The 11740-nt window shown below is 44.4% G+C and overlaps 1 protein-coding gene across 1 annotated transcript; it reads right to left on the minus strand.

The window, feature by feature from the left end:
- Positions 1 to 4402: 4402 nt before the first annotated feature.
- Positions 4403 to 6266, minus strand: GCNT3 (glucosaminyl (N-acetyl) transferase 3, mucin type). The gene has a single exon (XM_056499606.1). It carries the CDS (start codon positions 6158 to 6160, stop codon positions 4883 to 4885), a length of 1278 nt encoding a protein of 425 aa, XP_056355581.1. The 5' UTR covers positions 6161 to 6266; the 3' UTR covers positions 4403 to 4882.
- Between the last annotated feature and the right edge of the window lie 5474 nt (positions 6267 to 11740).

Genomic DNA, 11740 nt, shown 5'->3' on the forward strand with positions numbered 1-11740 from the left:
GTTTCTGACTGCATCTTTGTCTATAAATAGCTCTGCTACGTGCCCTTTGCTGCACACTGCAGATTGGTAAGTAATCATTTTTGAAACCAAAAGAACACACAAGTTGCTTTTATTCTAATTGCACAATAAGTGTCTGTTTTTATTCTAAGGGATGCAAATGCTTATCTGTACCATTGTTTTCTCTTGTTCTACATCAGACTCAATCTAGGTTTAAACTTTTTTTTGTTCTCTAATAATCATGTGGTAAAGCAAAGGGAAGTTAAGGCAGTCTGGTGTTTCTTCTGGTTTTTGTTGCTTTGCTCTTCAGAACTTTCTTGCCACTTGCTATTTTTTGTATTTGAATTTCATGTGATGAATTTCAAGTTCATGTGATTAATGTACTTTGTGGTCTTGGAAGATTGAATTTACAACTAAAAGCATCAACTGCACTTCTGCTATATTAAGCTATTCTAATATCCAGACACATCATTTCACTTGTTAGAACCTATTTGGTTCTTCTTTGCCTGTAGTGTTCCAGACTTTTTCATTTATTTATTTTTTCATTGTTGATTTTCTTTAGAAAGGTCGCAATTGCTTCCATTTTTCAGCAGCAGAGAGAAAGTATAATACACCTTTGCACCTTGACATTGAACTGTAATGGATGTTTCTTTTTAGAAAGTAAATTAACTTGAAGAAAGTGAAAGGAAAGAATAAACACCAGTGCAGAACTGGCTGTGGATGACTGCCTGTGTAAACATGGTTTCCAAGAAAAAGGATTTTTGTCAATTCCATAGATGTGCAAACCAGGATGTTATCTAATGTAAGCTGTTTGCTCAGTCAGGGATGTCAATACCTGACATCAAATGTTATCAGAGAGGCACAGATTAAAGTGTAGGGCAGGAACAATTTATGATGGATTTCCAGAAGACAGATTTAATCAGGATCATTGTGTACATTTGCTCGATGACTAGGCACAATGAGGAAGAGGAGAGTTACTCAAAGCACAGATCCTTGGCAGTTTAGGGGACAGGATTTCAGTCAAGGTCCTATTGACCTGGGTTAGCTTTTATGTAGTCTTAACATTTCAGGGTGGGGAGGAAAGTAATAGGGTGTTACAAAGCACTTTAGTAAGACTGTACTGGGAAATGTGTACTTTTTCTTCACTGTAATCTAAAGGCTGATCTTTGTTAGGATTAGTCTTTATGGAGTAGGAGGTAGTAATTTAATAATAAAAAAACAGATATATTTATACTTTGGTTTGCATCATGTGCTAAAAGAACCTGCATCCTTCAGGGAAGTGGCAAATTGTTCACTAAGAGTCTAGTTAACATTTTATGGTCACTGCTGTTGCAGTCAGAAGAAAAAGAACACCCTAACCCTGTTCCTTGAGTCAATTTTACTCATGACTGCAAATACTTTATTGCTATTGTGTTCATATCATTCATGTTTGCTTTCCATCTCTTTAGAATTTATTATCTGTTTTCCTCCAAATTAATTTTCATTGACTCATCTCTTTATTATAGGGCATCTCAGAGATGATCATATAAAGTATCAAATGTGAAGCAGGAAGTAAATAGACCCTCCTAACTAAAGCAAAGAAGAGCTGTTAGACGTGTTGTGTAAGTATGTAATAAAACACATTGTTCTTGTAAAAATAAAGTGAAAACCACCTGGAAGTAAAACATCATTTAAAGCCAGGTTTAAACCAGAAAAATTTCAGGATTACATTTCCTCCCATGCACTTCTTGAAAGGTAAATTTGCAGCATATTTCCTCAAACAACTGGTGGCTTATTTAGAGTTCAAGTTGTTAGTTAATGATTGTAGACAAAAGTATCAGAATTAGATTTTTTACTACACAAAGTATTACTGATATTATTTCCAGTTGGACAGCCCATGATTTTACTGATGAGTTGCATATGGAGTTTAACCTATTTTTGGAGGTGGTCCTATAATCTGATGTGATTCTACTACTTTGGGCTATAGCTCGTCCTGCTCTATCCCAAAGTTCATTCTTTTTTCAGTTCTGCAGGTAGCTGACAAATTACATGATTTCTCTGTGCTCAGTTGCCAGCTTTCTAAGATGCCAGCTATGTGATTTCTAAGATCCTTTGAGATCTCTGGAAGGCAAAGTTCTGTATTAAGAATTTCTTGGTGATTTTTACTGTCATTTCTAATGGCAGAGATCACTGCTGTGATGTATGACTGCCCTCATGAGTATGACATTTCTGATGTCTTCAAAGGAGGACATGCTGAGAATATTCCTTTGTAAGAATCTTTGTCTTAGTTCACCTTAAGCATTTGGGAGCAGGCTTATTCTTTCAGAAGGAATTAGGTCAGTACAAAAAGAAATTATTTGAAATAAATTTGCACAAGGTAGCCTTTGTTTTTGCAACCAAATCATTTGAGAGGAATTCTGGGTAGTGACACTATCAGAAACGGGAAATTTCCTTTGGATCAAGAAAATTGGATATTGAGGTTTGCAGGTTGTTTACCTCTGCAGGTAATAAAGCCAGAACAGTCATTTTCATCCAAATCAATGATCCCTCTGAACAGGAGGGCTGCATAGGCTGTGTTAGATAGTAGGAGGGACAGCAGTTGAGTTGCCACGCTGGTTTTCTGCTATGCTGACTTCACTTGATGCCTTCATATTCTATGGGCAAGCTCTTTCAAATCTGGATAAATAGAATCTCTCTCTCCAGGTCTAACCAGGAAGGGAAAAGATTGCAGCGAGTAACACTGAAAAACAAAATATTTTGACTTTGCTAAAAAGCTTACCATGGAAGAGATTTGAAAGCTTAATCTTTGTCTGTGTCTCTCCATCTGTAACATTTTTGTGCCTGACAATAACAGATGAAACATTGTTATTGCAATGTGTACGTGCATGTTTCTGAGAGAGGAAACAGCTGAAGAAGTTAAACATATTTACAAAGGAAAGGGGATCAAAATTACTGTTGGCAAGTCTGTAAATGACTTGTGAGTATGTATTTTTCTCTACAGGTATATTTGCAAAATAATAGCGAGGCCCCTCATTCAATAATCTTCCACTGTTTCAAGCTGGGATTCCTTCTGGTCCCCCAAACACCTTTGTTCTTTGAGAAATAAATTATTGAGTTTTTACAGACATTGATTGCATGGATGGATTTGGTTTTGATGCAGTTTCTTAAAACTGTTAAGTATGGGGATTTTTTTGTCTGCATGGATAAGCACATTTTCCCTCTGTTTCCAAAGGAAAAAGGAAACACTTTGCTGCAGTTAGAAACACAGTGACCCTTTTCTGCCTGTTTCAGTCCAGAAACCTGAACGTATCCCAGCCCTCTAGGGAACCTCTTGGCACTAGTTTGCCATTTTGAACTAATATGTATTAATTTAAAGTAAGCAAAAGAGTTCTAACAAGCAAAATCAGGCAGCAGTGGTTTGATGCAGTCTTCTGTGGTGGAACACTTGAGCTCTTACCCTGAGTCATCAGAGAAGTTTTGTTTGTTCTAAAAGAACATACTAGACATGGAGATCATTTCTGTTTAATGTTGAATTTGCTGCTGAAACTATTTAAAAAAGTTGTATGCTATCAGGTTAGCATAAGGCTTTAATCTCTTTAGTAAATGTCTGCTTACCTAAGAAACAACTCCCTCCAGGGTCAGTAATCCTATTTATTTGCTCTTTTTGCATAAACAAATGATACATTGGGCATTTATGTTTGAGAGCTTTTCTTGCCAGTATGTGGAGTTGACTGTGAAATCACCATGGCATTTTAAAAAATTACTATTTTGCAACCAAGTTCACTTAAAAATGTCTATACAAAATTGGAATGACACACCTTTTCAAGTCATTTACTTCATGTTCTCATCCTGTTTAAAGCAATGTTTTAAAGATCCATGTGACCACAGTCATAGCTTTGTCTAAACTTAGCCTGGTGTTACAGAATTGCTTCAGGTGTTCTTTGTATAATGCTAATTCTCCACTTTATACCTTAAATTTGTAAAGGTGTTACTTCCAAGAAAGTTACTTGAATATTTTTTTTTTTTTTAATAAAGACAAGAGCATTAATCCCTCAGCATTACAGGTAGTGAAAAGCTGTTGGATCCGTGGAAAGCAGCTAGCTTTTAATGTGATGGATAAAAGACAGAAGTTTGCCCGTCTTTCATCTCCTAGAAACTTTAAAAAAAACAATGTGTTGGGTGATTGGGTTGTTCATTGTATATTGCTGGCTATGGTAATTAGAGTATTGGAATATCACCAAAATATTTGGGGGGGGTGATGTGAAGAGAGGTGTAAATCTTAGAAAATGTGGGTTTGCACATCATTGTGTGCATCCCTTTGCCTGTTTCAGACGGAAAAGTGGGTGCACAGTGGGTTAACTGGTTTAACGCTTTGCCCAGGAGCGCAGAGCATTCTCCTCAGAGGATATAGGACACCGAAGCGCTATGTATTTTAGTATCGTGGATTTTATTGAAGGTTTTTAACGATTAATGGCTTTTGGTAGAGTCGGAGTCAAGGGGAGGCAAAAGCAGCAGTCCGCACTTGAGCCGAGCAGCGCTGCGGGTGCCGTGGGCGGACGGGCGGCTGCCGGGTGCTCTGTGGAAATCAAATTAATCTGGTTTCAGCTCTGCCCCCCGCCGGGGCTGGGGCTGGGTGGCTGGAGCCTGCCCGCCTGCAGCCCTGGGGCAGGACTGTAAACTCCTCGCCCACTTCCTGCGCACCGGGGCAGGACGGGCCGAGCCTCCCGCACTGCGCCTTCCCTGCGCTGCGCCCCGTCCGTCTGTCCATCCGTCCGACCCGCGGATGGCCGCAGCCCCGGGGCCGCGCCGAGCCGTGGGCTGCTCAGGGACCCAGGGCACCCTCTGGGAGGGCTGGACTCGCCCACGGAAGGCAGCAGGTGCTGGCCAGCGTGTCCTCGGCTCCCGCTCAGAGCCCCCGGCCGTACAGCGCCTTGTGGCGCAGGTGTTCCTCGAGACACTGCACGGCCGCATCGTCCACCTCGGGGTCGAACTTGTTGGCCAAGAGATGGTGCTGCTGCAGCATCCAGGGTACGTCGCCCACCCCATAGATGCAGACGGCGCGCTGGTAGCGGCCGGTGCAGGGCGGGTAGGACGCGCCCTTGCTGATGTCCCCCTCCAGGAACTGCCACTTGACCAGGCGGGGAAGCGCGTTCATGTCCGAGAGCTGGAACTGGTCGCTCCAGGGCACGCCCCCCGGCACGCCCGGCATGCGGTTCAGGGTGGCCCAGACGTGCTCATCGGGGCTGTAGCTGTCCTTGGACCACTCGAGCAGCTTTTGTGCCGTGGGGTCACTGAAGACATACTGCACGAAGTCGCGTGTGACCGCGTTGTACGCGCTGCCCGTGAACATGGGGTAGTTGTGGGGTGGCGGCAGTTTCTTCTGGGCAGTGCGAGAGATGCCCTTCCCCACCTCGTAGTGGAACTTCCAGCGCTGCTCCTTGGCTGCCGAGGGCTTCTGTGACTCCACGCTGTTGTGGTCCTGCAGCAGCTGCAGCGCCCGCACGATCTCGGCGTTGGTCTTGATGGGGAAGTCGGTGCCGCAGGTGTTGATGAGGTAGCGCCACGGCACCGGGCTCTGCAGCAGGTCTTGCATGCAGTTGAGGTCGGCCTGCAGCCGGGACCAGGAGGCGTACACCACGCTTTCCAGGCGGCTGGCCACGAAGACGTTGGGGAAGCAGGCGGCGATGGCCCGCACAGCCTCCTGGAAGGCGGCCGGGGCTTTGCTGTCCACATGGACACAGTAGATATTCTGGGGGGCGTAGACGGAGCGCAGGAGCCGCTCAAACATGTCGATTTTGTGGTGGATGACCATGGAGTAGGCGATGGGGAACTCCTCCTCCTCCTGGCTGAGCGGGAACTCGATGTAGCGCCGGGTCTCCTTGAAGGCTTTGCAGTCCCTCGTACTGTTCAGGTAGTCGCTGGGCGTCGGCGCAGCCTTTCTGTTGGCCACTTCCAGGTTGGTGAGCTGCGCCTCCTGGATGGCTGCCTGGTCCCCGCGGACCACCCCCGAGCAGTTGATGGTGCGGCTGGGGGAGAGCTCCAGCGCCCGGTAGAGGCGGGAGGGGCCGGCGGGGTCGGGGCGGGCGGTGCCGCGCAGCGCCAGGGCGGCGGCGAGCAGCGCCAGCGGCCCGAGCAGCAGCAGCGCCCAGAGGCGCCGCGCCGGGCTGCGCTCCCGCAGCTGCATCCCGAGGGGCTGTCCTCGGCCCTGGCTGCCCTCTGACCTGGCTGCCCTCGGCCCTGGCTGCCCTCTCCCCCTAGCTGCTCTCTCCTCTGCTGCCCTCTTCCCCTGGCTGCCCTTTGCCCCTAGCTGCCCTTTGCCCCTAGCTGCTCTCTCCTCTGGCTGCTCTCTCCCCTGGATGCCTTCTGCCCCCTGGTTTCCCTCTCCCTGCTGCCCTCTCCCCCTGGTTTCCCTCTCCCTTTGGCTGCTCCCTCTCCCCTGGTTTCCCTCTCCCCCTGGTTTCCCTCTCCCCGCTGCCCTCTCCCCCTGGTTTCCCTCTCCCCTGGTTTCCCTCTCCCCCTGGTTTCCCTCTCCCTTTGGCTGCCCCTCTCCCCTGGTTTCCCTCTCCCTTTGGCTGCCCCTCTCCCCTGGTTTCCCTCTCCCTTTGGCTGCCCCTCTCCCTTTGGCTGCTCCCTCTCCCCCTGGTTTCCCTCTCCCCCTGGTTTCCCTCTCCTCCGGCTGCCCTCTCCCCCTGGTTTCCCTCTCCCTTTGGCTGCCCCTCTCCCCTGGTTTCCCTCTCCCCGCTCGGCTCGGAGCAGCCCCAGCCGGGCACCTGCTGCTCCGGGAGCTGGGCAAGCTGTGCCTGGGCGATCCCGGTGTGACCGCAGGTGAACAGTCCCCTCCTTCCCCGTGGCGTGGCTCTGTTTGGTTTTATCAACACTGGGGGTGGTTCTCTATCTTTAATAGATGGTATTTCTTCCTCTGTCCAGCACGTAAGGCACTGGAAATTCCTCTAGTATTCAACCCTATGTAATGCACTTTTTGGGAAGACTTTACTAGATTACTTTGGCGTCTAACCAGCTCTTCCAGTGTTCTGATTGATAGGGAAGGTGTATGCTAATGTCTTTAAAAATTCGGTGGCTGAAGGTGTGGGTGTTAACCTCAACATCTCTGCTAACTTCAAGCAGCGAGTTTCTTAGAGAGCCCGGGCAGATTGACTCCTGAAACAAAGAGTCTGCACAAGCCTGAACTTCTGCACTTTGGGGTAAAATGAGAAGCTCAAGAGTGTCTGGGGAAGGTTGTAGCTGCCTAGAACCTCAGCCAACGGGGAGAGCAGGAGGGCAGGATGCGGCCGGGGTTCAGGACGCTGCACCCTCTAAAACCTGGAGAGAGCGAGCCCCGCGGGCGTGGGCTCCAGTGGACTCTCCCTTTATTCAAATAAAGCTGCAGGGCTCCTCTGCCTCCTTTGCAGACACTGGCTTTACTCAGCGTGATTTTCCACACATGATCATTGCAGGTCACAGGTTAAGGAAGTGGTGGCAACAGGGTTTAGTGTAGACAGCTGGCTTCAACAAGCTTCTTGCTGTCCTTGAGTTCTTTGAGTTCAGTGAAGGATTACTGCAAAAGACAACTAGGCAAAGTCCAATTTCTGCTTCTACAGAGGTAGCAGAGGGTGTAGGGATTTGATTTATAAATAATTTGCTATAATGTGTCTGCTTTAAAGGAGGAAGTGAAAGAATATTTTCACTGAAGTTCTTATGCCTCTTTCAGGACAAAATTCTAAAACTTTCTAATTTGGAAAGAATGAAATGTAAATAACCAGGCAAACACAGCTGAAAATCTTAAAAAAAATTGAATTAATTTTTGCAAAGCTGCTTTTTTTTTTTTCCTCATGAAAGAAATCTTAACCTACACAAAATAATGTTTTGTTTGTAAAGTCCAAGACTTGAGGAATTGCTTTCATAGAGCTTAAAACCTGTTAACATTTATATTCTTATGTGTAATTGTAACTTCCAGCAACTTAAAATGAAGGTCTGGGCTCAAATCTTCAGCATTCCCTTGGAATACAACAGTGACTGCTCACGAGTGATGTAAATCAACTATCCTACAATCAGTATGTGATGAACAATCCAAGCACTGCCGACAGAGTTACCAGCAGCCATGTGATTGATTGCTGGAGAAATGACAGGAAATGACAATAAAGGAGGAGAATGGTTAACCATATTCAGATAATAATCCTGCAGAAGACTGTCTGTGAAGGGTTACACAAGGTGTAAGACTCTTGTGATTATGCATTTTGCAGAAACATACAACAGGCTGTGAAAAGCTGTTTTGTATTTGAAAGGCAAATAAATGGCAGAGGCAGGAGTTCAAGTGTTTCACAGACTGTGCTGCCATAAGACAAACTGGTGTTGCAATTAATTTCCAGAATTCCCCTGTTGATCTCCAAGTCTGAAGAGTTTTCATCAGTGTGACAATTTTCAGTTAAATAGTTTTGGTAAGTCTGGGTGCCATGTCTCTCTAGTGCCTTTTTGTACCTGCTTCCATTTCATTAATCCATATCAGTCAGGAGTTCCTGCTGTTTTAGCTTTCCTGTTAAAGGATAAAAAGAATCTTCACAAGTTAACCTGCCCAATTGCACAATTTCTAGGTTATGGTTCAGATAAATGCATTTCAGAGTGAAGAAGAAACATCTATTCTGCTTGCTTCTCCAAGGGAAAAAAAACCCCAAATTGTGATTGCTTGCTGATGTTGTCAGAGCTGGTGAAGCACGTGGTAGAAATTTACACTGATGGCAAGGGCCAGAATCTCACCAGGGTCACCTGTACACAGTTAGCTTGTAAAAGGAAAAGGGTTTTCCCAGTGAAAGCAGCTTTAGTAAAGAGGAACAAAGAGAACTCATGTGGAGGGATCAGCCTATAGTGATTGCTAAAATCTGTAAGGAATGGATTTTTGTACATATAGATACATTGTCAGCTTTTTTAACATGACTTTTAAGAAACATATGGAAGTAATAAGTTTTGTGGACTTAGTCAAAGAGATATCAGGCTTATACATGCTACAAAAAATTTTAATGTGCTATACTCCACTGATTGATGGGGCTAAGAATTTCAGTTTTAGCTTCTTGGTCAAAAATTGTTAGAGTGTCAAGTGGGTTTTTTTTTTGTCTTGGTTGGTTTGCTTGTGGGGTTTCTGAGTTCCTTCCCTCCCCCTGTCCCTATTACAGGCCATCTTGCAGGGATTTTGAAGGATTCCACCTGGGAGCTATCATACCACTTTGAAGCTGTCAGGTCATTGTTGCCTGTGTCATTCTGCTGCTTTTCTGCATTTCTGTTTTCAGAAGAGAGCCTTATTTCTGCTCATTCATTCAGAGCCATGGTACAGATTGTGATGTGTTGGTTAACTGCTCTGCAGGCATTGCTAGCTCACAGCTGAGTTCTGTGTTATCCAGAATGTTTGTGTCTACAGGAGGAATTTTGTATTAACAGCACAATGACTGTTATTTGACCATTGTGTCTCACAGCTGTTTGGCTTTCATGTGTCATCTAGATAGTGAAGCCTTAACTGGGCAGAAGTTTGTGCATGAGGCATAATTCTAATCAGAAAGCACCGTGTTTTCCTTCATGAACCCTTCCAGGGTGGGTCCTGTCTTAGGCTACAGGATATACAGAGTAGCCTCCAGGATATCTGGCTCCCCTTGGCACATTCCCTTCAGGCACACCAGCTACCTGCTCCTGCACTGACCTTGGTGTCTGCAAGACTGGCTCAGCTTTTTATGGCTGACATGGGACTGCTTCAGGTTTCTTACCACAAAAAAAAAAAAAAAAAAAATTATTGCTATGTCAACCCAACTCTCAGACTAATGGCAGGGAAGAGAGTGAGGTGGATGATAAGGGTGTGATATCAACAAGGAAATAGTTGAATAGGATTTCTTTCTTGCTTTTACCTTCTCCTTATTCACACTCTCCCACCCTCATTTGGCTACATATTTGGATAGAAAGGCTGATGGCTCTAATCTTCCCAGTGTGTTTTACAGCTGTAAGATCATGGATCTCACACAACCATCTGGCCCAAGGGCTCATGGAAAAGGAGCACAAATAAAATTATAAACACTTTGTCCAACTGCACCTTGAAAGCCTCCAGTGATTCCTCCCATGTTTGAAAGCAGGAAGACAACACAAGTTGTAGATTATAGACTTCAGCTTCTGTTTGCTTCCATTTAATCTCAACAGAATTATGTGCCACAGTCCTGTGCTGTATCTTTACAATCTGCTGAGGCTGCATTCCCACCAGCAGAGTCTTGGCTCTGTTTGATGACAAGTTAGAGGTCGAGTTCATCTCTGAAGAAACTGTTGGATGCTAATTTTCCTTTCAGAGCTCTGCTTCATTGCTGGTTTGTGACAAATGGTTTGAAGGTACATGCAGCAGCTCTGAACCTGATTCAGAAAGGACATGGAAAGGCAGCAGTAAAAATCAGTGAGTAAAATATCAAACCACAATTTTTGTAGCATGCATACCAGTTCCTATTACTTAATTGAGCACTGCCTGATGCCATTCACCTTACAGCTGCAACTCATTGCTCTGCTCTTTCTGGACCTCTTTTACTGAAGTCAGAGGATTTCTGCTTTTATCCAAGGCAGAATTGCCAGGCTGAAGAGCATAAGTGAGTATGACTTAGAAGAAAGCTGAAGCAGACAATTTTTGAGGAGCACTTACTGTGCAAAGACTGAAATATTGATCTGGCTGACTGAAGGTCATGCTCCTCACTGTGTGCAAATAAGCATGTCTTTGAGCTTATCTTTGTGAGCAAAGCCACTTATAGTAGTGCTAGACATCAGTAAACCAAAGATTGGCATATGTATTTCTACTTATTATTCTTAATTAAAAAAAAAAAAAAGCAACACAAGAAAACCCAAAAAAAAACCCCAAAAAACCTGACAGTTTCTAACCCTCTGACATACATTTTCTGCCTATAAAATAATAATGTCATTCTCCATGGTTTTGGTACTTGTTTTGGGCCAACAATGCACTTTGCAGGAGTACCAAAATGTAGTCCTATGGTAAAATGACAAATTCAACAACCTTAATTCCAAATTCAGCAGTGGGAAGCAGAGTAGTAATTTATTCCTAAAAAGACATGACACTGGCATGCCCCTCTCTTTTTCAGTTCTAGATTTGGATGAAGTTTTTGTTCTACTTCTGTGTTCAGCAGTGAGGGTGTTAGAAGTCCAGCAGTGGCAATAAATCTGAGTGGAGATGTGTGGATTGGAGCACTCCTCACTGAAACCAGATGGAGAGGGAGAAGTGAATTTGTGTTTTACTTCAAACAGGGATAATTTCATAGTTTTTATCTGGACCTCAGAGCCCAAGTTTGCTCTGAAATTAGCTAAAAATGTGCAGTATCTTAACTTCTCTTGTTGGAATAGTCCATATACCTGAATAAGAGTGTTCCAATGGTTTGCTGGTCTTTAGATTACTTCAATATTGTTTAATGCAGCAACGAATAGCTGCTCCCAGGATACTTCACCCACCTTTATAAAGCAATCTTTCTGTTGTCGTGGATAGCTATTTATCACTTCACCTCTGGACTCTGTTAGCAATTGAAAGTCATAGAGCAAACATCTTTATGGTTATGAAAGAAAAAACTATTTGAATATTTTCCTCTCTAGTTATTAGACAGCTTGCAGAAGAGTGACATGGTACTGGAAAATATATTTTCAGTTAAAAAATTATTCAGACTATTTTTCTTAGTCACAACCAAAATGAAATTTTGCACATTGTTTCAAAGAAAAAACCCCTGGAACTGTCACTAAAACCATACCAGAC

This window comes from Oenanthe melanoleuca, chromosome 10 (genome assembly GCF_029582105.1).
Source record: "Oenanthe melanoleuca isolate GR-GAL-2019-014 chromosome 10, OMel1.0, whole genome shotgun sequence".
Taxonomy (NCBI): Eukaryota; Metazoa; Chordata; class Aves; order Passeriformes; family Muscicapidae; genus Oenanthe; species Oenanthe melanoleuca.

Bases quoted from the DNA above. Each gene is read 5' to 3' on its own strand.
- GCNT3 (XM_056499606.1), bottom strand. From the start codon at position 6,160: ATGCAGCTGCGGGAGCGCAGCCCGGCGCGGCGCCTCTGGGCGCTGCTG.